Source organism: Lemur catta, chromosome 12 (genome assembly GCF_020740605.2).
Source record: "Lemur catta isolate mLemCat1 chromosome 12, mLemCat1.pri, whole genome shotgun sequence".
Classification (NCBI taxonomy): domain Eukaryota; kingdom Metazoa; phylum Chordata; class Mammalia; order Primates; family Lemuridae; genus Lemur; species Lemur catta.
In genome coordinates, this window is record NC_059139.1 from 7,057,128 (window position 1) to 7,083,443 (window position 26,316).

Consider the following 26,316-nt stretch of genomic DNA (forward strand, 5'->3'; position numbering starts at 1 on the left):
ATGCTGCACATTTTTAATCTCGTTTTCACAGAACAGAGGTGCTGAATAACCTTTGCCTGGGAGCCTCCACTGAACCGGAGGAAGTCCGTGAAAGGACAGAGGCCTGCAAGGAACACGTGCTACTAGCGCCAGTACTGCTGCTCTTGCTACGGAGCGAGAGAGTAATAGCAGCGGTGAATTAACTCAAGGCTGCCATGTTCCAAGTACTATTCTAAGTATTCTACATGCACTTCATTTAAAGTGTTATTCGAAGTATTCTATGCCTTCATTTAGGGTACACCCACACAGTCCTAGGTGGTCACACTACAACGGGCTCCCTGACAATCCCTGACTTGTATTATAGTTGAGGCCCATAGGGTCACCTCTCCCACCCCCCAGACTTACAGCTGGCTCACCCATCCCCCGAATCACATCCCCCCAGTCTCTGTTTGAAGGAAGCACTTGCTCTCCATCGGGAAGTACTGGAAGTGAAGATTTAGAGCATTTTCTCTCTAAAAGTTAAAGGCTTCCTATAGAATAAGCATAATTTAGCATTTTCCTGTATTACAATAAATTCTCATGGAGAGCTTCTGCCCCACACTAAGTTGTTCTAGATGGTTCCATGTTTATGTTTATAAGAAGAGTCATTGTCTTTCCACCATCTCATGCTGCCTGTTTATTTTTGGTTTGTTACTTTGAATATGCTCTTGGGTGTTAAACATTGGACATGCTTTCTGAGCGCAGCTCCAGGCCTGGCGGAGGCTTAGCCATGCTGAGGTTCCTGTTCTTCACTTCTCATGGGAAGGCTGGCTTGGAGTCTGGCAAGACTGAGGTCATTTCTCTACATCACTGGCTGTATTGAGGAGTGATGAAAGTAAAAGGTCAGAGAAAGCAGGGTTAAGGACACAGGTAGGGAAAGAGCAAGGTTACCTAAACAAGCTGTGTGGAGACCTGGAACAGACCCACCAGGATGGCGTAAAGATGAAACTTTAAGGAGGCCTTTTCTGAGCTTCCTTTATTGACTAGAGACAGAGCTTTCTGAGAATGGAGCCGCCATAAATCCCCCAGGGGAGGTTCCAGCCAAGAAGGAGAGACTGATCCTTAGCACTGGAGAGAGAAATTGCATATACAAACTTTACCGGAGGCTGCCATGCCTCTGTTTAGTTCCTTTAGAAGCCTGTTTGTTTCCCCTAGGAGCCCTATCTACCCCGCACCCCATCCCTGTTAAGCTGGAATATAAACCATTACCCCTGGCTATTCACTGAGTTACTCATTACTGAGCACTCCCACTTGCAGGTGAATAAGCTTTGTCTTCTCTCCTGCTAATCTATCTATTGCCAGTTAATATTCACAGTCTCCCTACCATAAGGACCTGAGCTGGGAGTGGAAAAGTTTTACTCCCAACAATCTGCAGCCTGGAGCCGGGTGTGCTGAGCGTGCACTGTGCAAGGCAGTCAGTGCTGGGTTGCTGTGGGGGTCAGCTGTGCTTGGTGGTGCTGTGCTCAGCGGTCTTTGGCTCACGTAGGGAGAAGCGAGGGACAGAGAGAATTAACTGCTGTTGACCTTCACCTGAGGTTGTTGTGGATGGCGATGTGTGATAGGAACCAAATGCCATAAGCCACGTGACCAGACAGCATTGGTTCATGGTGGGACGTCTTTGTGTGCTGAGGATAGGGGAGGTCAACCTGCAACATAAAGTTGGGTTTGAGCTGGTTTCCTGGCTGCAGAAGAAAGTCGGCTCCTATGGTCACAGCGCACATGGTAGCGTGGGTTCTCAGATACACTCACCTGTGAGTGCTCAGTTCCAGTCGGTTCTTGTGCGTAATTGCAACATGCCAGTACCTTGGGCCTTGGAGATGGAGTGGGGTCTCTCACTATTGGGCCTTTCCTAAGCACATGCTTGAATCAAAATTTGATATTTGAACAATGGCTTTCATTTCTGAGAATAAGTCCTTCACATTTCAATACTATTGGTGAATCTTTGAAATTTGAGAATCTAAATAAATGCCTAGCATTGAGTCACAGTACCCAGCATGATGCCTTGAACATAGTGATCACTTAATGTTCGCTGACTGAATTACCTTAGACTACTACTAAAGACATATTGAAAATTGAGATGTAGAATAAATAAATTAAAATAAACTGGGAAAAATTTTAGTTTTATTCCTGTGTTTAGTGTGTAATGTTATAGAACCTGATGTGACTCATAGAATTTATTTCAAAATGACATACTTGCCCCTCCAAATTGCTTATGTATTTTAAATTCATAGGTTCATTGCACAATCTTAATGGCACTTGAATTGAGTTCTGAAGGTCCTAAAATCCTGTGTAAATAATAATTTAGAGCCCAGTAAGAGGTAGCCCCATGAGAGTGAAAAGGGCAGCATCACTTGTAAGAGGCAGTGGCTGGCCTGGAGAGGGCTAACCTATCACAGCGCAGATATATGATTCTCCCCCGGACTGCGCATCAGAATCACCTGGGGAGATTTTGGACACAGGTAGATGCTAAGGCCCCATGCCAGAGACTCAGATTCATGAGGTTGGGGGGCAGGCCAGGACATGCGTCACTAAATATTTCTGAAGGTGAGTTCATGCTAAGCATTTTCACTTAATCACTGTGTGTAAAACCCTGCATGTGCTGTATTGCTGTGATGTTTGTCTGTAACTGTAACTGTCCCTTGATCTGCATTATAGAAAGTCACACACTTTTGCGAACATCCCTCCTTCAGCTTAAGTCTGTAAGTATAGGACAACTGTCCCAAGACTGGCATTCTGGAATGTCAAAACCAGAAAATGCCTTCTTTGATAGTCCAGCTAGGACATGAGAGGAAACAGGGAGTTTAAAGGGGGTGTATTGATTGACTGAATAAGAGGGGTTGTACAGATCATCAGTACTAGTAGAGCTGAGCCTTAGCTATGAGTGAACAAATGTAAAAAATCTGTTGAGAATTTGAAGGCAGAACCACCATTTCATGTGAGTTATATAAATCTCTGAAAATAGCTTGGGACAAAAATCATGTTGCTTATAAAAACTCCTGTGGCTTACAAAGTTATATATAAGATTAAAAAAATCATTCACCCACAGCCAACTAAAATTCAAATGAATGAAAAAAAGTATTCAATTTATAAGAAAAAGTATTATAGGAACTCTGTCATAGATATGCACACACACAGAGATATATCCATACACACATTTATATATAAAATGGTAATTCTGTCTGGCCTTAGCTAGGATTTGATAAACAAGGGGGGAAGCAAAATATTTTTTCCTGCAAAACAAGGTGAGTTTGATGATAAGCTGTCTCTAATGGTCCTCTGTCAATTAGATTTATACCTCCTGGAAGCATCTGCCTCCTGGTGGGCTATTCCTACTTCTATACGTTTGAGAAAGTCTCCTGCCAAGACCTGCACACGACTGAAAAATGGGGGAGCATTTAGATGGGTGGTGTTGAGGGGAGGCAGCTACCCCTGCTGTGTTCATGCAGGTACTAGCAAGAAGCACTTCCACTCGTTCTCATTATAATCTATTCTATGGATAAGTAACTCGGCACTTCACACAGGGGCCCTTAAAACAATTTCTGCCCCATGGGAAACCGATGGAGACAGAATGACCAGGTACGTCATCCTGTTCATGGGGATTCATCGAGTCCCAGAAGCGACGTGGTGAGGGATGACTACACACACACGCAAATTACTGAACAGATGAAAATTTCAGTAGTAAAACAGAACCGTCTGGAATAATGAGCCTGAGGAAATACAAGTAAGACAAATAATACCCAACAAAAGAGTCCAGACCAGTGGATGGAAATTCAGAGTTCTCATCAGTTTCAACTGATTGTCCCTCTCCCCATGTCCCTATTTTTTCTTGGGGTGGATAAACAGCCTCGATGCCTCAACTGCGGTGGCATAAACAGGCTGATGCTTAAGTTTTGTACGTAAACAAGTGGGAGGAACTTAAAGGCACTTCGCATTCCCTACAGGTCATCCTAAAATAATGTGAACCTACGTGGTCTTATATTTTTCAGTAGCACCCACACAAAGAAACATTATCTCTTATCTTCTTTATTCAAAAGTAAAAAGGAAGAAGAAAATTACCTAAGAAACTTTCTTTGGTTAATGAGCCGAGAAATGCTTGTCTACCTGTGGATAGGCATTTTATTTTAAGACGAGGCTTCCTGTAGATGTTTCTGTACTTAGAGAATTAATATAATTGGACCATGACTTTAACTTTTTTCCCCCACGGATGACACATGGATTAATATCTCCATCCTGAGCTCTAAATGAATGTTGCATCTCCCCCACCATGTCTAATAGATGTTTCAAACTTTCAGTCCAAAATTGAACTCTGATTCTACTAGGATTACTGTCCTTTTCCTATTCGCAGTGTTTTGCACCCCATCCATCAGCAAGCCTTGCTGGTTCCACCTTCAAAGTACTTTTCCTACCCCTCTGCTACAGCTCTGGTCCTGGGCAGCATGTTCTCCTTCCCAGACTCCTAAAACCAAGCCCTCACTACCCTCCCTCCTTGTCTACAGTCTGGTCGCCATCCAGCAGCCGGAGAGGACTTCAGGTGATGTAAGTCTGGTCAGGCTCCTGCTAGCCAAGACCCTCGGAGAAAAACCTGCATTCCTCATCCAGGCTGAAAGGCATCCCTCAGTCACCACCAGCATCTCTGACCTCTCCCTGCCTCATTTACCAGCTGCCACGGCACTGACCTTGCTCTTGTTTTTGCCGCATGCCAAGCTCCGTCCTGCACCGAGGATTCTGCCCTTGCAGCTGCTTTTGTCCAGAAAGCTCTTTCCCCAGATGGCTTAATGCCTGGCTGCATCCATCACGTAGGGTGCACTTCCCGATAGAAGGACCCGATAGAGTCCTTTCCGGACCACCACAGTCAACATTTCCCTCCTCTGTCACTCTCGAATCCCTTACCCTATTTTATTCATATCCAAAGCTGAAAGTATTGTTTGCTTACTTTTGAGACTGTTTTCACCTCTAGACTATACGTTCCATGAAGGAGAAACTTTGATGCTGTGCTGTGATTGGTACATAGTAGGGACTTAATAAATACTAGTTAAATGAATTAATGAATGCATGAGGAGATAAATTAATTCCACATACTGGAAGATGATGGGCAAGAATAAAATTATGCTGAAACCTTGAAATATCCAACTTCTTATGACAATACATTGGCAACTGTATTGAACAATCACACTAGACTTTGATGCTATGAGAGCTGAACTGTGGCACTTACAGTCTGAAAGCTGGACTCCTTTATATTTAATTAGTCCCCAGGATTTTTTAAATACTGCACTCATTGTCGCAATAATGACACTCTATATGTAGATAAGAAATTATGATCTAGCATAAAATTCGTACTGCAGTCTTAATTAGCTTCAAATGTAATCCTTAAATCTCGTCTCGTGTTTCACACCACACAGTTGGCTGCCTTTCTCTTGTGTGAGCTCCCTCTGGGGAACTGCAGCTCAAAAGTGGCACCTGCGGACACGGCTTGGGAAAGCCAGGGCTCATTCATCAGAGAAGCGCATTCTTCTATCCCCCGGCTGCGTGGGAGCAATACCAAGGTCACGGCTACCTTGCCATCGGAGTCAGGCTGCCCTAGCGCAGTGGTCTCCAAAAGGAGCCCTGTGTGCCCTGGGGCCACACAAGGCCTTGCTAAGGGGACCCAGGATTTGGGGTTTAAGGGAATCCATTTTCAGATCCTCAGTTTCCCTATGAACTCCTAGACCAAAATGCATCTGCTTGAAAGCACATCTGCATGTTCTTTCACTTCACAAAACCAAGTCAATTCCCTCCCTGCGTCAGATCGGCCAGAAACTGGGGCTACTGCCCAATGCCAGCGTCTGGGTTGAGAAGGAAACACTTTCAATAATGCGCAATCCATCTTTTTTATTTTTTTAAACAAGATACTTTCTGATTTTTCACCTTCAACAAAATTGAGGGAGGACTGAATCAACTTGCCTGTTAATAGATAATTAAGAATAACTTCTGATGATGGATCCCAACGAGATTGTTAAAAATTAAATGCATAAGAACTTCAAAGAATCAAGTGTCATAGCTGTAATGAAAGACCTTCTATTCCCTTGACCTTATCTATGTGATTGATGATTCTCAGTATTTAAATCTATAAAAACAAAACAAAACAAAAATACGAGACTAGAATGACACTGAACCTTGTTCATTCAAGCAGTAAGTAATATTCATTTTTGAATATATGAATTGATTGGGGAAAAAAGCTCATCCAGCTAGTGAATGCATGTCCAATAAAGTATTACTTTTTATATTTAATAATTTTAATCAAGATAAATGACATACATGTTAGTTTGATCAACTGTATTCCACCAATAACAGTAATAACTTGATCCGTAAGAAAATTTTATTTTAAAGCCTAATACCATAAGAAGTATTTAAAAATAAATTTTAATTTGTATATATTTTTCTTGCACAGAGAATTATCATAAGAAACTTTATAGTATAAAATACATTAACCAGGGTAAAATTTCAGGGGACATGGAAAGCTCATATGTTTAAGGAACAAAAGGAATGATGTAGCATTGCTAGCATTAATGAATAATCTGTTCACATATTATTAAAGACAATGATGGTGGGTATTAAACCACTGTGGCATTTATATTTTTTAGATATATTTAAAAGAGAGATGTGTCAGTTTTATTTTTAAAATGCCACACAGGAAACTATACTATATTTTGGCCACAATTTAAATCTAAAAATATGAGGGGGGGGATAGCTTTCCACAACTCTTTTAGAAAGACAGAAAGCAAAAAGCATCGCAGAGCTCTGCTGTTGCTAATTGCACTAATGATTCACAATCAGTGGTTCTATTGGTAAACCACCATAGACCTCCTGGCCACACCAGGGAGTCACAGGGTAAGAATGTTGTACCCTCTCTCAAGGAGATTGCCAGGGCGGAGAGACCAGACCCAGGAGACGCCAGAAACAGAATAAAAAGACTTCAGACCTTGAGGGAATTGGGGCTGGGAGTGGTGGGGGAGGAAGAGAAATGGATCCCTTCTCTGGCATTTATAGGGAGGCCTAAAGCCAAGGCAAGGTGTGTTCATGCCCATTTCTTCTCTCCAAGTAAAGATACCAGCTTATTTCAGCACAGTTAAGGGACTAGTCTTATGCACATACTTGAGCCCCCTCTTTTAAAATAAGGAATCTCACATGCCTTTGCATTTAGAAAGGAAACCAAGCAGAGACTAGAATCCAGGCACGGGATAACTGAGCAGAGACTAGATGACAAACGTGGACCATGAGAAGCCCTGAACTTGGAGACTGAAACACAACAGAGGTTGGTTCCCACCATCCGTGAGTGAGAAGGTGGTTCAGAGTGGAAGGATGAGAAGAGATCCAAGAAGTCACCAGCAGATGCTCCTTAGGCAAGTGCATCCCCCACGCCCCGTCCCCTTCCTTTCCCTCAGCCTCCTGCCCTCGCATTCAGTAGGGTGTGCCTGGAACTGTCCGTTCATCTGTCCTCCCCGAAGACAAGACCAGAGCTGGCCTGCAGCAGTCCACATCCTCTACCCCAAGTGTGGGTCCACCGGCTCTGTCAGCTTTACCATCTAAAATCATCCCTCTCTCTTGCCAAAGCAAAACAGAAATGCAGTATTTGTTCTCAAAGTCCAGCAGAATACTTAAAGGAAAGTAATAAAGTAAGCAAATTTATAGTGAAGTCGGGGTGCATGTCAATCGCACTGTTCCTATCTAGACTAACTGATTCTTAGTCCAGTTAGAATAACTGGGCTTTTAGGCAATTGTGATTTGTTTTCTCTGCATCCAGTTCAAGCTGGTCCCTCAGCTTCCTTCAAGTGCCCCAGAGCTGGTGGTTTACAGATCAACAGTGGAGGGGTGGTTGTGGTTGTCACTGTTACGGTGGCTGTTGTCTAGTCTGCAGCTTCCCAGCACGTCCCCAGCACTGCTCTCAGAACCGGTCTCATTCCAGCGGCTCCACAGCTCCACTCCGCCTCTGTCCTGAGCTCATGACGGAGTGGAGGCGGCCTTTGGAGCCAGCTGGAAAACTGAAAAGTGGAGCTGCTAGAAGTACTGCCTTAGCCACCCTGGGGAGAAGACAAAGCCTGACTCAGTCACTCTGTCCCTTCCCATGGGTGCCTAATTACCGTGGATGCAATCATGTTTACATATGGGCGGTCACTTGCCCATTTAAGATGGGCTTTGCTGCAAATTGTACTTAGTTACTGAATGCTCAATATTCATTGTTTGTTGCTCACTAATCTTTGCTATCCAATCAAGCAGCACAGTCACATGCCTACAATTTAAAATATTGATCCAGAGGAGCCCCTCTAACTTTGTAATTCAAATGTTCTTGGCTAGTGCTAGTCCTTTACCTAATAGAAAGCAGCTAACAGAATAATTCCTCTATTTTCCCACATGAAGATGCTTGAGAAACAATACTCCCTTTTTTTCATTCAGCAAACATCCTTGCCAATATTTATCACCTCCCCTGTCTCTTTTTATCCACTCCCTCTTCTCTCTCTGCCTGGACCAACGGTGAGAATGAAATACCAATGCCAATATTGTTCTTCTGGGTGAGTGAGCTGTCACAGAAGGTGATGCTTAATGCTGGGATGTACAGTATCAGGCCAACTGGGGAATGTTCGATGCAGACAACAGAATTACTCGTTGGGTCTCCCCACTCTCTGCCGTTCCTTAGTTCAGCAGATTAGCAATGTGATTAAATAGCAAGCCCAAAGGTTTGACCTTCAAGGGGACTGATTAGCTCCTCCCAGTACCTGACGCAGCCTCCACACCAAGCCTCAGGGCGTCATGCACACAACATATGCTGTTAATCAGGGGTGAAGAAAGGGAAAAAATGAAGGAGCTTCTGAAAAATCCTGTCACAGAAATTCAAAAGCAATTCAAAGCACACGCTGCCTCATATCCCCTCTATATACCAAACAGAACATATTTTTAAAATCATTCAGGTAAAGATATAACGTAGCAGCAAAGAATATTATAGAATATTTGGGAAGTGATAGGTAGCTTTAATTCAAGAAAAGCAGCTTGTAGAAACGTAATGCTAATACCCTAGTGTTTCTGGAGAATGGTTGGGGCACGGTTATATCTCAAAGTATTGATTTATATATTTTCTGTTTATTTTTCTTGTTTGCTTGCTTACTGAAATGCTGAAGGCATTCTTTCCTTACTCAACCCACACCGAAGCAGAGATACAAACTCAAAGAAGCCATGGGCCAAAGTGCAAGAGAAAACATCTGGATGTTGCTTGCAGGAACAGGGTTTCAGGTTTCACAGGTTAGCTAAGACTGGAGCTGAGAAAAGGTGGAACCAGGGAAGACAGCAGCACCTCCAACCCTGCGGTCTAACCACACTGGTCACTTGTAGGAGTCCTGAACGGTGAGGAACTTAAGACACCTTGGCTGGGGAAAGAAACTCTGCCCCCATCAGAAGAATTGAGATGTTCCCTATAGCCTTCCAGCCCTGTACACTAATGTCAGTGTTATGCTTGCATTTAGTATTTTCAACAAGCTCTTTAAACCTGTCCTCTTGATTAAATTGGTCTTTGAACCTCAGGGGCTTTATTAAGTGGAAAGAGAAAGTTAGAATTCTTTGCTAAACTGAAGAGGCTCATGATAACTATCTAAGCATGTGTTATGAAAGATTATGGTAAAACAAGGGACTAATGCCTACTTGATATAGCTACTCTCTCTATATATACAGTATTTGCAACAATTTAAGCTTTGTTTTGACTCTACATATCAATACCATTAGTGGCAATGTGGGCTGAAATTGGCTATTCCATTAGAAGCAATTGTCCATTATATACAATAATGTAAGTGGATCAGAATAATTTCTGGAGAAAAATTTTTACCTTTTCCAAACAAAGAAATGGAATGTCTCAGAGAAAAATACTTAAGTTTAAACTTTAATAATTATAAAATATTTCAAAATTGGAAGAAGACAGTTTTCTAGGAGATTAGCAGGCTGTTTTTATTTATGATGGGTCTTTCAGACTCTAAATCAGTAGTTTGCAATCTTGGCTATCCATTAGAATCCCTTGGGGAGCCTTAATATAAGTGATAATATCGGAGCATCTCTGGGGATGGGCTCAGGTGGTTCAATGTACACCCAAAGTTAGAACCAGGATCTTTAAAAAATATATTTTGTCTGCTTTGGTTTGCATAGTAAAAATAAAGCATGCAGTTCTATTATTAGGGGTGTGGTGGTGGTTGTGTGTTCAAGGTGAGGAAGGAGGGTGAAGGTAAGTAGGTCTCATCTGTAAAAAATGTTCTGGTATAGGTTATAACTGCAAATTGATTTAAAACAATTAGGAAAATCTATGTATGACAATGGAAATTTGGTTTATAAAACCACAATCTTATGACTTCAACCTATTATCCATTCCCACAAATCTTAATAGTATAAGTATCTAGTAGGTGCCAGAATAGCCCTGTTCCGGGCATTATAGCAGCAAATGAGGAAGACACTGTCTATGCTCCCACGGAGCTAGCAGAACAGTAACTATGCAACATGTGTCATGTTCATCACATTAACACGGTGCTAGGCATAGTTGGGGCTTTCAAAAGAAGCCCCAAAAGTAAAAGTAAAAAAAGATATTGTCCTTGTTCCTAAAGAGCTACCAGCTTGGCTGAGGAGACTCCACTACTACACCTACATCACTATAAACTTATATGAATGTTGCACACAGCATTTCTGAAGTGCTAAATTTGGGGAGTACATAAATTAACATGAAGAAGTTCAAGTAGGGCAAAAAATTAAATCTGGAGTACACACAGAAGTTTGTGAAAGGGTGGGTCCTGAATATGTCTTGGAAGATAGGTTAGGAGTAGATAGGAAAGGAAGTGAAAGAGCCATTGGGTTAGGGAAATAGCTGAAGGGACTGAGGTGGAATGAGAATGACAGTGAGAATGAGAGTGCCCCATTGAAAGGGGGCCATGAACCTAGGAATGTAAGTATTGAGGATGGATAGAGACAGTAGAAGTAAAATTATATAAGGCCTGAAAAACGTAGGTAGCGCATGATCCAAAAAGCTGGCACCTGAGCTTCAGAGCTGAAAGGGGGAGAGAGAGAAAGAGAGAGAGATTTCCTGTGGTTCAGAAAACTCGTGACTAAGCTGTAATGCATAGAGAAATCTCTGGAATCTGCAGGTGCTCGGTTTTCAAGCCCTACTGCAAGTTAAATACTGATGGTGCTCTTGAAATATTTGAACTTGGTGGTCAACTAAATTTAACTAATGCTGAAAATGGTGTGAATTTAACTAAAGCCCAGATATAACTAAAATGCGCTTTAGATTGACTGAGCCTTCTCTACCTTAGCAATCTAGTAAAAGAAATGGGTGTTCTTTTTTTTTTAGGTGGGGGAGGAATTATCTATTTCATTCTATTCAAATCTCTTAACACAAAATTTCTGGCATAAAATAACAAATCATAAGATATGCAAACAAGTAAGAAAATGTGAACAAAAATTAAGAGAAAAGATAGTCATTATAGGCAAATCCACAGTAACCAGATGTTAGGATATGTAGACAAGGACTTTATCTTCAACATATTTGTTAACCTATCTAGTGGGAAATTGGACAACATGCATGAAAAAAAAGGGACAAATTCAGCACAGAAATGGGAACTACAAGGAAGAACCAAATGGAAATTCTAGAATTGAAAAATACAATATCTAAAATGAAGGCTCTCTATAATGGCCTTTACAGAGGATTGAAAATAGCACATGGAAGGACTAGTCAGTTTGAAGACAGATTACTAGAAATTATCAAAACTAAAGCACAAAGTGAAAAAGGGGAATAAAAAAATCTTGAACAGAGTATCTAAGTATCTGCAGGACAATATTATGTAGAGTAACATACATGTAACTGGAGTCCCAGAAAGAGAGGAAAGTGAGAAGGGGGTAGAGAAAATATTAGAATACCTAATGGCCAAGTATCTTAAACGTAGACAGCATAAAAATATTCAGAGAAACACAGTAAGAACTGACTTAAGAAAATCAATGGAGACTGTAAGGCAATGGAATGACATCTCTGAAGTAGTGAAAGAGAAAAAAATTATTATCTCAAAATTCTACTAAGCATAGATATCCTTTATGGTGAGTAAAGACATTTTCATACCAAAAAAAAAAAAAAAAGAAGTTGAGAGAATTCATCTTTAGCAGAGTAGCACTATAAGAAATGCTGAAGGATGTTCTTCAGACAGAGGGGAAATTATACCAGATTTATACAAGTTTATACTGGATTGGCAGGAAGAAATGAAGTGGAGGAGAGATGGTCTTACATCCAATGTATAGATGAAGAAGGGAAGAGAAAAAGATCCAGGACAGAACCCTGAGATAAAGTGAAGAGAAAACCAAACAGGGGAAAATAGGAGAAGAAAGCGAGTAGGAAAAAAAGTAGGAAAGCTTTTTCTTAAAAACCAAGATACATAAATGTGCTAAATGCTGAAGGGGGGTTGGGCAAGATGCAGAGGACAGACTATTGTGCTGAGAAGTGTGGAGGCTCTTGGAGGCCTCAGTAAAAACTTCTATTGAAAAAAGAAATCAGGCAGCAGAGTTCGTGTCGTGTCATTCACATCAGGGAACCACTGACTAGTCCTTAACTGCAGCACTTGACAAAGGTCAGGGTGGCAACAGCGAGGTGGGAGGCAGGACGGGTGGGAAGGGGCAGAGGTGAACAGACCCAGGTAGGACGTGACGCCACGGTGTGTACTGGGCTTGGGATGCCGTGAGCTGAAACCAAGAGGTGGACGCACAGGGACAGTAAAGAGAACTCAAGGAACCCCCTGGAGAAATATCAGTAAGACATCACGACGGATTTACTGTGTTGGGATAAAGAAAAGAAAGAAAAAAACCCCAAAGTTTCTATTCACTTCTATTACTGAAAAAAAAAGAGGCCAAGGATAAAAGTAGGGTTTCCGTTAGTATTTGAGGAGTAGAGGATGACTTGGAAGATAAACTTATTGGATTTTTAACATTTCATGAGTAATAAGGTCACCCTTAAAATGGACCAGACTCACAGAGATGCTGGGTATTATTAGTCTGTGGAGTTAATATTCAATTAAAAATTTAATACCACCACTTTCCATTTCATGGCTATAACTTTTCTTTCTGACAAGTAAATTAAACTGTTCAAGTCTCAAGGTGAGGACCACAGGAATTTTTATGATTTGCTCTATCCTGAACATTGAATAACCTCTAAGGTTGAAGTTGCAATATTAGTGAGTCCTAATTAGAAGCAACACATTGCATATTAACATCTGTCTGCATCAGCCCAGTCTAGACTGTCTCAAGTGCAGTTGCCTATGTACATGATAAAGATGATACAATCTGGGATTCAAAGGATATCATGTGCTTTAGGAAACCAGCCACTCGCTTTTTATGAATGAACCATTCAAAGCCATTCATTTTACTGGACTGACGTTGATTCTAGACACTGTAGCACACAAAAGGGGATAGGAAAATTTTATTTTAAATTAAAAAAATCCCAGGTTTTTCTGATAGTAAATTTTCATGAACTTTCTGGTTATAAGAGAAGAAATGTTTGAATTTTAACTAAGTTTCGTGAAAGAACTTTTAGGACATTTTGATGAGGAGCTGAAGGGAACTGCTTGATTCTTTGTCCCTCTGACTCCAGTCTGGCAGGATGAAGGAAACGAGTCTTTTCTTCTCAAGGCATTAAATGTAGGAGCAAAATCTCTGCTTGCTGCTTGCGGCATTCGGCAAACCTGCAGCCTAGTCCGGCCGCAGCTGCCCGGCGCTGGAGGGACTGCCAGGCTTTTAGCACCTCCCTGTTCTCCGGCCTCCGGGCTGGGGCCTCGCGGTGCCCCTTCCTCCTCATCTCCTCTTACTGCCTCACGGGCTCCCAGGGCCCATCTGATTTATGGTGCCAGCCTGCACCCTCCTTTTTAGCTGCACCCCCAGTTACAGCTGTCCTTGCGTGCTCCGTAACTCCTGGAGACCCAGCACAACAAACAATCGCACATGCAACAGAAGGGCTGAAAGAGTCGTCATCTGCAGACTTTTAAACTCTTCTAATCCCTTCTTTTTAGTGCTAGAGAGTAAAAATAACAATTTCTTTCCACACAATTAAAACTTTTTTTTTTTTTTTGACAAGTGGAGAAGATGACAGTCCTCACTTGGAAGGGAATACAATTTAAAAACACGATCCTGCTAAAGTCCCCGTTTCTATTTTTGGATTCTCAAAATTTGGTTCAGGTGTTTGAGGAGAGCCATTTCATCTTTATGCAGTTTGGCCAGGCATGAAACGAATACCTAAACAGTCGAAATAAAGTTAGGTAGGTTCTCTCTCTTGCTCTCTCTCGGTCTTTCTCGCTTTCTCTTCTTTGAGGTCTTTAAACAGAGGCTCTGAATTTGAATCAACTGGAAATTTCTCATTTTGCCTTTTCCCCTCATGGAGTATTCCCAAGGGACAAATCATTAAATTTTATTTAATAAAATAATTATCAGCTCTTGAATTTATTTGCAACTTCCCTTCCAAGGAATTCTTATCTGCCAGACCCAGCTGCCAAAATTCCCCAACAGGTGTCTGAAGTTAATTAACAAAGAACTCATGGCTTCCCAGAAAAGGCAGACGGCATTCTCAAGATTAGGCTCTGGGGTTTAGGAGATGCGTGCTCTAACACAGGCACCTAATCCGAAGATACAAAGTCTCGACTAAAGCACAGAGCTTTCCTTCTGCCTAAAATTTGGCTTATGAAATCAAGTTATTAAAATGAGCTGGCAGAGAGTGCTCCAATAAATCACCTTGTCTGGGAAATCAGGCAACTTTTTAAAAATACTAATTGAAATTGCATGTGTTTTAAATAAAACAACATCTGCCCAGGTCTGAAGAAACATATTTTGAAAAGCAGAGAAGGTATGCTTCTAAAATTTCTACTTAATAAAGGGAAGCTTACACTATTCCCAGGAATAAAAATAGCACATCGCCTCCCTGGGTTGCACTAAGGTTTCCAGAGCTTTGAGTGTTTTCCTGGGCACAGGTGGGATTCGTCAGCATGAAGAGCACGGGTGAAGAAGGTGCCTGCAGTGCCGTGTCATCAGTGGCCCTCAAGACGTCACTCCCCAGAGTGGGGTACCTGTATCCCAGGGGGTTTTGTCACACGCCAGCCATGAGCATGAGATGCAAAAATGATACAACACACACGTATCTATTTTAACTGATAGGCATCGAATGATGCCTGTCACACAGGGCTACTCTGGGCTCCTTTCTCTTCCATCTCTCCTGGTGGACACTGTGTTTGGGATGGTGCTGACCCTCCCCATCCTGACCCCAGAGAAAGTCAGATTCTGTCTCCTGCTTCTTTTGAGGTTGGAACGGGCAGAGAGGGGATTGCCTGGACGGAAGCTCAGCTAGTTGATAAAGTGAAAAAATGGTTGGCCACATGCGAAGGATGGATCACAGGTGTGCCTGTGTGGGGGCGTCAGTTAAAGGAAGGCTCTTACAGGTCACGCCAAACGTGGTGACCAGCCATCCAGATGGTCACAGAGCGCAGGGGAAGAGTCCTGCGAAGCACAGAAGGATGAGGCCAAGGGACCACGGCAGACTGGGCAAGGGCCAGGCCCACAAAGCAGCAGACAGGTTCTTCTCTTCAGCCTAGGGAGGAGTGAGGGAGCTGGGAGGATGCTCACAGCATCCCAGCCTTGGCTTGCCTGCTGGGAAGTGTGGCAAGCAGCCACCACCCAGGGAAGCCAAGGGAGGGTCCTCTGGGAGCTCTGCCAATATGCGCAGGGATGCAGCAGCCCTGCCAGCACGAACCTTTGGCAGTGATTGAGTCACACACAGAAAGCGTTACTATTTCCTCCGAATCTCAAACCTCTTCCACTGTGGCAGCAGAATGAGTTTGATTAGAGTCCTGGGTCTGAGGGAGCATCTAAGCTGTCTGTCTTTCCTTCCTTTCCTGGACATTGTGGAAAGACACCAAAACAGACATCTCCTCTACCCCTTCCTCCCTCTACTTGGGATCCCCTAAACCTCCTCCAGGTCTGTTCTTCACAATAAATAACCTTTGTTATTCATCCAACAGTTAATTTGCTCAGCAACTATGTTCTGAGTACCTGCTACGGGCACAGCAAAGTGTTAGGCACCGTTGGACGTAAAAACAAACACATCACCTGATCCTGCTTACTATGTCATTTGGAGAAGATGTAACGTATACATGGAATAAGCAGAAGACAATGCAAGGGTAAAATTACACAATGGAAATCTAAAATAAGTGAGAAGATTTTTTACCAAGCAGGTGCTACCCACCTCAGCTCTGAGTTCAAGGACTGGCTTTCACCAGGAGAGGTCAGCGTGAGCTGGGCTTTGGCGGGAGGTCAGCAAATACGAGTTCGTGTGTGCCTCGCGTGCTCAGTTTTGTGGGTTTGTTAGTTTGCTGGCAGAGAGGGTGGGGACCTGCATAAGATAAATGTCAGCTACCTTCATCAGGAACTGTCCACGTGCTGAAACGGATGGCATTTTGCTAAACTTGTTGAAGTGGTACAATATTGTTGGCTCTTTTCACTGAAGCTAATTATTGCTATTCTTTTTTTTTTTAAACCCTTCCCTACTCGGAAGGATAATTAAGATTTTTTGAAGGTTGCAAAGAAATGTATGGATGTGCATTAACCTACTGCTCCACGTCATTAAGAAGAACACAAAGGCCTATCCACAGCATACTTATCACCAGTTCCCAGAGACATACACATAACCATGGAAACAATCGAAACGGGAAGGCAAGGGAGAGGGAGAGTATGTTATGTTCTGTCAGTGCTACTGTGTGATTCTCATTAAACCGAATGGGGTAAACGGTGATTATTGTTCAATATTGTATTTGGAGTTTTCTCTCCCAGAGCGACCCTAAGGAAGGTGATCCATTCTTTGACTGCAGTTGCGACAGCCTGCACACCCTCACCTCTAACTAAAAGAATGATCTATGGAGAACTGTAATTTAAACTGAAACCCCAGAACCAGTGATGGGAAAAAACTGGATTCCTTCTGAAATTCTTGAGTGTCTGCATGCATCTAGGAAATTTAAAGAGAAAGCAAACTGCCTTTTTGATTATTTTCCTTCTTAAAAGGAAATCCTTTTCTTTAGTTAATGGTTAATTTGTTTACTTAATGTTTTGCTGACTTGGAGTTCATTTTAAGATGATGATCAAACAGGAAAATTTTAGTTCTGTCATTCGTTCAGCAAATATTTATTAAGCGCCTGCCATGGATCAGGGGTGTTCTGTGTACAAGGGATACATCCACAAACACACAAGGCAGAGACCTTGCTCTTAACAGGCCTGTGTTCCCGTGCGGGGAGAGGGACACAATACAAGACCAATGAGTGATATGGGATATATTACAAGGTGATCAATGCTGTGGAGAAAGTTAAGCAGGGAAGAGAGTTGAGGGTAGAATCTTAAGTACAGTGGCCAGAAAAGCTTCTCTTGGGAAAGTTATATTTGGGTAAAGATGTGAGTGGGGTGAGTCATGTGGACTCAGGCCATGTGGACACCTGGAGGAAGGGGATTCCAGGCAGAGCGAACAGCAAGTTCAAAGGCCCCGAGGCAGGAACCACAGTGAACCTGTGGCCCCAGCAAACGTGTTGGTGTTGAGAGGAGCAGGTGAGGCTGGATTGCTAACGGGGAGCTGCATCCCACAGAGCCATCGCTGCCTTGTGAAGACTTACTTTTACACTGAGATGAGGAGGGTTTGGGGTAGAAAAATGACATCTAGGACCAAGGTTTTAACAGCACCCCCCACCTCCCTGGCTGCTGCTGTGATAGCAGACTCCATGGCAGTGGCTTGGAGACCAGGTAGTTGTCACCAGAATAAGCCAGGGGAGAGAGGATGGGTGTTTTGGACCAGGCAGAGAGCAATGAAGATGGTAAGTGTCAGATTCTGGGGAAATTCAGAAGGAAGACCAGATTGGTTGATGGATTGGTTGTGAGGGGGATTGGATATGAGTTAAAGAGGACACCAAAGCATCTGTCCTGGGCCCCTGCAAGGACAAATGGCCATTTGCTGTCATTGGGAAGACTGCTGAAGGATCAGGTCTTGGGGAAGGAACTCCATTTCGGACACTTTGTATTTGAGATGCGTATCAGACATCCAGTGCAGATGCTGGACAGACAGCTGGACACGGGATCTAGGATTCATGCCAGAGATATCTGTTTAGGAATCATCAGCACAGAGATGATCTTTAAAGCCATGAAACCCTCTGATGTCACCAAAACTTTCAGTGAGAGTTGATAGAAAAACAAAGAAGTCCAAATTTGTTGTTGTTCTAGGTTCAAAGTTACTGCAGCTTTCTTTTCAATGTATAAAGTTCCGTATAGAATTTCCCTTAAAAAATCATTCCTTTGATACGATATTTAAAATAAAAGAGTTAGTAAAAGTCACATTTCCTTTCTCCTAAATAGAATCTAATGTTTTTGTTAAATTCTGCTCTTCTTAGTCAAGAAAAAAGTTATTGATTTCATAAAGCCCATGACTTAGATATTTTCACTCCTATTTTTAAACAATTGGCTCCATTTCCTGTCTGGTGATATTTGATAGTAAAGGGCTTAATGTAACATGGGCAGTATGGACGTGCAAATGTCCCTGCCTCAGAGAGAGGACTAGATAACTGGCTTTTGAGAAAGAAGAGATGCCCAGGAGCTAGAAAACCAATCAATAGTTCACTATTTTGTTATATTTTAATCCACCAAAAGAAATAAAACACGAAAACACACAAAACCTAGTCGTTAGTATCCAGGCAGTAGACTGATTAACTATTGATTTTTCCTGCATTTATGGAGGAGGGATAGGATTTTATTGGAAGTCCAAACACTATCCTGTCTGAAACAATTGTGCAAGGAAGAGAAAAGAGTATGTGGAGAGAGTACCTTGGCTTTTTGAACTAAAGATCTAGTTTAAATATATAAAAGATAAAAAATACACAAACATTTAAATTAAACTCAAACTAAGTATATATAACATATTGCAAGTTCATATTCTGGCTCACGAGGTATTACAAATATGACGACCAATTGCTTTTATCAGATACAGATTTTCTGGCTGCTTTTGTGAATAAATAAATGGTTGAAGAGCTGTAAATACTTCATTGTTTTTATTGGAGGATATGATGGATATTGCAAAATGCTAGGATAAAAGGTGTCTGCTTCCAAGATCACCATAGGCTTAGTACAGCATGCTCTGGAATTTGGATAGAGGAAACAAACCCAAATATCTATGAAAACTTTGTGTCTGAAGTTTGACCCACACTAGTCTTCCAGTTGCCCCAGGAATGGAGTCTTGCCCCTCTGCCTATTGTCACCTCACTTATCCCAGTTCCCCAGATAACCCTGGACCTTTGCAGAGTGGCTGGTCCAGCTCCCTGTGCTCAGCCTCCAGATGCTGTCCACTAACACCTGTTACCTGCAGTCAGGCTGCTAGACTCCATAGTCTAGCATCATCTGACCAGCAACCCTAGAGAAAGACCATCCTTAGTACCAGATGCCTACCAGTCAGGACAGGGGTGTGTGGGAACTTGTGCCATGTCCCAGGAAGTCCCTGTAGGTTCATCCTTCTCCAGGATATCAATCAGCCTTGGCCTGGGCACCTTCCCACCTACAGAGGTGGGCACTAGAAGGCCTCTCTGACCTGGGCTTCCATCACTCACTCTACCAGGCCCATGAGGCCCCTTGGAGGCCTAGAGCCCACTGGCTCCCTCCCAGCTCCCACTCCAGGGATCTGCAAGGGCTGCTACTTCACCATGGATTCTTTTCTCCCCAAATATCTGCATAGCCCCGTCTCTCGCCTCCTTTAAGTCTCAAGTGTTACTTTCCCAACCACTCCTACCTTGACCTCCCATTTAAAATCATAACCTTGAATTGGATATCCACATAAAAGAATTCATTTGCATGGAAGAATAAAACCGGGCACTTATCTCACACTGTATACAAAATCAACCCAAGATGGATTAAAGACTTGAACATAGGACCTGAAACTATGACATTACTAGGAGAAAATATAGGGGAAAAGCTATACAACATTGGTCTGGGCAATGATTCTTTGGGTTTGACTCCAAAAGCTCAGGCAACAAAAGCAAAAATAGACAAATGGGATTATATCAAAATAAAAAGCTTCTGCACAGTAAACAATTAACAGAGTAGAAGAAAATATTTGCAAGCCATAAATCTAATAAGGGGCTAATATTCAAAATATATAAAGAATTCAAACAAGTCATTGGAAAAAACCAAATAACCCAATTTAAAAATGGGTGAAGAACATGACTAAGATGTACGAATGGCCAACGGATATATGAAAAAAGGCTCAACATCACTAATCACTATAGAAATGCAAATTAAAACTACAATGAGCTATCACTTCACACCTGTCAGAATAGCTATTATTAAAAAGACAAAAGATAATAAGAGTTGGTAAGGAGGCAGAGAAAAGGGAACCCTTGCACACTGTTAGTGGGAATGTGTATTAGTTCACCCATTACTGTATTGATTAGAAAAACTGTATGAAGATTCTACAAAAAACTAAGAATAGAATTACCCTATGATCCAACAATCCCAGTTCTAAGTATTTAGCCAAAGGATTTGAAATCAGTATGTTGAAGAGATATTTGTACTCCCATGTTCACTGCACCATTATTCACAATAGTCAAGGTATAGAAACAACCTAAGTGGCCATGAATGGATGAATGGATAAAGAAAATGTGGTGTACATATACGGTGGAATACTACTAAGCCATAAAAAGGAAGGAAATCCTTTACAACAACATGGATGAACCTGGAGGACACTATGCTAGGTGAAATAATCCAGGCACAGAAGGACAAATACTACGTGATCTCACTTACATGTAGAATCTAAAACAAGTGAATTTATAGAAGCAGAGAGAAAAATGGTGGTTACCAGAGGCTAGGAGGTGGGAAGAATGGGGAGATGTTTGTCAATGGGTACAAAGTTTCGGTTAGACAGAAGGAATAGGATTTCTGAGATTTATTGCACAGTGTGGGACTCTAGTTAGTAATAAAGTATTTTATATTTCAAAATTGCTAAGAATACATTTTCAAATGTTCTCGCCACAAAAATATGATAATTATTTGAGGAGATAGACATGCTAATTATGTTGATTTAATCATTCCGCATTGTATGAATACAGGTTGCATATCCCTTATCCAAAATGCTTGGGACCAGAATTATTTCAGATTTCAGATTTTGGAGTATTTTCAGAATATATACCAGTTGAGCATCCCCAATCTGAAAATCCAAAATCTGAGATGCTCCTTGGAGCATCATGGTAGTACATAAAAAATTTCAGATTTTGGATTTTTGGATTAGAGATGTTTAACCTGTATATCACAACATCACTTTGTGGCCCAGGAATATATATAATTTACCAGCTTACAATCAAAAATAAAATCAAATCACAATCCTTATGCTAAGTGAACACAGCCAGACAGAAAGGTCCTATATTATATCCTTCCACTTATATGAAATGTCCAGAACAGGAAACCACAGGCAGAGAGCAGACTGGTGGCTGCCAGGGGCTGGGGCGGGGATGGAGAGTGACGGCTAACGGGTACATGGTTTGCCCGTCTATTGTAGGGTGATGAAAACGTGTTGGAACTTGATACAGGTGATAGTTGTCCAACACTGTTGTCCAATATTCTAAATACCACTGAATGGTGGCCTTTAAAATGGTCAGTTTGATGTCGTGTGAATTTTCACCTCAATTTAAAAAAACCCTGCAACCTCACCAATTACAGGCCTCTGGAGCCAGCTCCATTTTTTTCCCCCACAGAATTTTTCTAACACAGCATGTAATTCATTTGTTCATTGTGCTTATTATACATCTGCCCCTCTCAAACGTAAACTCCACAGGGGCAAGGCTTTCTGTCTGTTTTGCTCATTGATAGGATCACTGGGCCTAAAACAGGCAGGGAACAAAGTAGGTCATGAATAAATATTTGTTGAACAGATAGGTGAGTGTATCACCTCTTTAATGCGTCAGTAATGAAAGATCCTCTGTATTTTTTGAATACCAAATTAAAGGGAAGTGACTAAAACAAAAAGGATTAAAGGGCCACAGTATAGTCTTATCCATAAATTAAAAACAGAGAGAGGAAGAAAAGTAATGTGTATCTTATCAGAATTCCTCAGTTCACCACATGGGAAGCAAACAAACAGGCTGACAGAGATTCAGAGGATGGGGACGATGGTATCAAGTGCTGAGCACTGTGGTCCTTTTAATTTGCAAGGATTAGAAATGTCAACACACATTGCATTTTCTTCTAAATCCTAAAAGATAAATCAGTGCATTGGATTTAAACTAGGAGGAGAGCTGGGCAAAAAATGAGGCCTGTGGCAAACGGACCGTTTCTGCATAAGCATACGCTCTGCACATGGTTTCAACCGCACGCAGCCCGCAAGGAAATACTGTCATGTAAAACCCGCGATGCTGAATCAGAGGGAACATACCGATCAGTTCCTTATTTCTGACATCCAAGGCCATGTTCCGGAGTGCCGTGGCCACCGCACACACCACGCGGTCGTTGTCTATTCGGAGCAGCTCCACAAGGATAGGCAGGCCTTTCTCTTTTCGGACAGCGGCTCGGATGTATACTGACCACTGCAAAAAGAGGGCAGGCGAAGGATGTTAAAAGAAGAGGGGAACCCCATGTGCAAATAGCATGTTTGCATTTTCAGACGGCTGTTTACAGGAGCCAAAGAAGTTGGATTACCAAGACCTATTTGTAAAATAGGTTGAATAGGTTAGACATGCATTTAAACTTTTTAACTTTATTTTTTGCCTTCAACATGTGATACAGGTTTCAGAGTTAATCAGTGAACCACACTTGGTTTCTCTCGTGACAGTGTTTTTGGTTCTTGAGTTTGAAAGCTATTTGCGTGACATATACACTTGACGCTTTAAGATGTGGAGGTTTGGGACAGGCAGGCCAGGCCAGTGACATTAAGAGCAATAAAAAAAGAATGCTTAAAAAGTAGAAAATGAGAATGGGTTGTGTGTGGGTGATTTTTTTAAGAGAGCTCTGACTTTGGAGCAGGGGCGTAGAGATGAGTTGCAGAACACGCTGTCAATAAGGCGTTGGCTGGGGAATATAGACTAAATGAGTCAGAAAAAGGTAGGGGTGAGGAGACGTAAATATGACATTGAAAATCAAGAGTGCAAATTGTAAAATCATTTTTTACAAACATTAAGATCAAAATATATCATCATGTCAAGGGCCATAATTCTATGTCTTATTTGTAAAATAAGACATGCAATTTGTTTTGGGTTGGTGGTTGCCAGCCTTAATGGGACACAGCTAACACTTCCTATCAAAATATATCTGCACTGTCAGGATAATAAAGCATTCCCGTTCATTTAATGGAATGCAGGCCCAGATTTTCAGACATTTGCATATGTATGCTTTATACTCTTCTATAGTGTCCCTCAGAACAGAATGCAATATGTGTAAAAATCCACAAATATAAGGGTTTAAACCTGTCACAATGTCATTTATGATCTGATAAATGACATTCATGAAATGAAGTTGTGGATTCTGTGGCAGGGTCCTCCTGGGGACCAGTCCTTCCCCACCCCACCCCCACTGGGCCCTCTCCACCCCCCTCCCCCATTGGGGTAGGTGCCCCAGAGCCGGCTCTCACCTGTGGCAGGCAGGGAGCACCCTCTGGCAGTGAACGTAGGGCATACGCCATGCCTGCCACATCCTCAGCCCAGCCCTGCATGAAATATGAGATTAAAAAAACAAACAACTTCATCCTGTCCTACGTTAGAAGTCACATTCACATAGTTTCTTATCACCATCAACTCATACCGGAGGCTTTTCTCTTGTCCCCACTTTATGCCTCAAGCTCTAGGAAGCCTGAGGGGAGAGGGAAGAAAACAAAACTAACTAAAGCATCTCTTGGCTGCAGTGACCTATTTGATAGCCCCACTTTCAGGAAGCAAAGAAATGGATGGTCAGGAAGTCTTAGACATGGAAAAACAGTGAGGTTTCAAAACCACTTGTTGGGATTTGGGTGTCTGGAACTGATGTCCCTTCCCAGGGAGGAAGTCCTTTCTCCTGGTACCAAATGCAAACTTCCATTGGTGCATATGACTGACATGCTGAAACATGATTTCCTCTGAACACTTCTGCCTCCCCTATTCCTGATGCCCTTCTGGGAAAGAATGAAAACCTGAGTTTATGCAGCCCACTCATTGTTGGGCTTTTCCCTAAAACTAAGGGGAGAAGCTAGAAAAAGGAAGAGAATGGAAATCAGAAGGTGGGTTCAACACAGACATATCGCAAGGTGAGCATCAACAATACATTGCAACACCGGGGAGATATTCTTGACCTTTGGGAGATGTGCGGAATATTCCTGGCATCCTAGGTAGGCTGAAGCATGAGCCCTAAAGAGGACCTCTTCCCCAGTACCACTGTATTCCAGGACCCCTGAACCTGGCTTATATAATTGTGATCTCTTTTGGTTCTCCAAACCCTGGGGAGGTTGGCATTATTATTTTATAGGTGGGGGAAATTTAGACACAAAGATGTTAAATAATCTTCCCACAGGAGCTGCCTGTGTCCCTGACCCTGGAACTTGTTACTCCATATCTGACTCTCATTGTGCTGTTGCCATTATCCCCTTCTGCCGTCATCTCATTCCTTCTCCCTAATCCCCTGTGCTCAGTCACCCAGACACCAGCTAGCCCTCCCTCTCTGTCCTTCTAAACCTAGACAGAGGAGACCCTGGCCATATCAGAAATGAGCCAGGAACAAATGGATATAACTTTGTCCTTCTTAGACATCCAGCTATTATATGCCCCCCATGTTGAACAGAAAGATCACCTGGCTTTTGGAGAAGAATGAGAGTCCTTCAGCTTTGCTGGGAACTGACTTGAGAGTAACAAAAAAATGGCTACATTGGGCCAAAAATGTGTATGAGTTATAGATACACATTTTTGATATGAGAAAATGGTCAACAGTGATATCTTCTCCCTAAGAGAAAAACGGTCACCAGACAACAGATTTGATATTTGTATGATACATAGAAAATAATTTTTATTTTGAAATTTTTAGTTTGTATGTCTGTGTGTATATGGGAAATTTCTAATATTATTATAATATATGAAAGCTCAGAATAAATTATTTGCATTTCATTCAAAAGATAGTGCAAGTTTGCACAAATTTTCTTAACACTCATAGGTATCTGCTCATGATGCTTTTTAAGGAATCAGCTTGTCAATTCTGGAGCAGGTGATGTGCGACCCACATGTGTAACCTAGCAAGAAGGAGTTAAAAGGCAGCACCCAGGCTTAAAGAGAGAAAAGCCTGCTATAGGCAAAGGTACTTGGGAAATGGGGAATGTTTCACAGGTACACTCAGCATAGAAATGCAAGGCTCAGATCAAGTTCTTCCACAGGAGAGTGAGCTGCCTTGGGGAGCACAGTGGGCCTGCTGGTGATTAGAAAAGTGTATAGGTTGCCAAGAGTTTCAATCAAAACTGAAGTAGGAGCATCAATGGCATAACAATAGACAAACAATGGAGAAAAATGTACCATGTCTTATAGTGGTTGAGGTGAAGGTTTTGGATTGAATATTGATGTTTTGCAAACAGAATGAGCACACCATGCACTGAGCATGCCCATGCAGAGGGAAGGGACGAGTCAGGCATGAGCCAGGATGCCCTCAGGAAGACTGGTCCATGAGCTCAAGACAGGATGCTCAGTGATTCCAAGAGAGGGGAAGAAAGAGAAGGAAGAGAAGCAGGAAGGGGAGAAGAAGGAGCAAGCAGAGGAGTAGGAGGGGGAGGAAGAGGGAGAGGAAGAGGAAGGAGAGGAGGAGGAGGAAGATCTGGCCCACGAGAAGAACAGGACAGAAATGTGACTTAAACTGTTCTTGGGGAAGTGCTTTCCCATTGAGGGCCTCAGGAGGGTTATAAACCCTCAAAAATAATCCCAGATAACACCTCCTAATACCTAAACCATTTTCCAGATGCTGTTCTAATTTCTTTACATGTATTAATTCATTTAATTTTCATCTCAACTCTGTGTGGTAGGTACTATTGTTATTCCCATTCTACAGATGTAAAAAGGGAGGTGCACAAGGTCACATATCCTGCAAATGCTCAGCCAGGTCTTGAATCCAGAGGGCACTGCCCCAGAGTTGGTGTGTTCAACCTCTATTCTCTTCTGCCTCTCAGAAAGACAGTATAAATCATAAACATCTACTCTTAGTTGATATAATATCTTCACAAACCCACCAATTAACCTTGGTCTTCATTTTGTTATTAATATTTTGGGTTTC

General features: G+C 42.1%; 1 protein-coding gene across 3 annotated transcripts in view; it reads right to left on the reverse strand.

Annotated features, from left to right (window-relative positions):
* CTNND2 (catenin delta 2) overlaps positions 1–26,316 on the reverse strand; it is an 818,722-nt gene that overhangs the window by 69,650 nt on the left and 722,756 nt on the right. For 2 of the 3 annotated variants that reach the window (XM_045566311.1, XM_045566312.1), the window contains one exon: positions 22,481–22,631. In XM_045566311.1, coding sequence (XP_045422267.1) covers positions 22,481–22,631 — 151 coding nt within the window. Of the gene's footprint in view, positions 1–22,480; positions 22,632–23,671; positions 23,747–26,316 lie in introns of all 3 variants that reach the window. The other variant, XM_045566310.1, reaches the window with a different exon arrangement.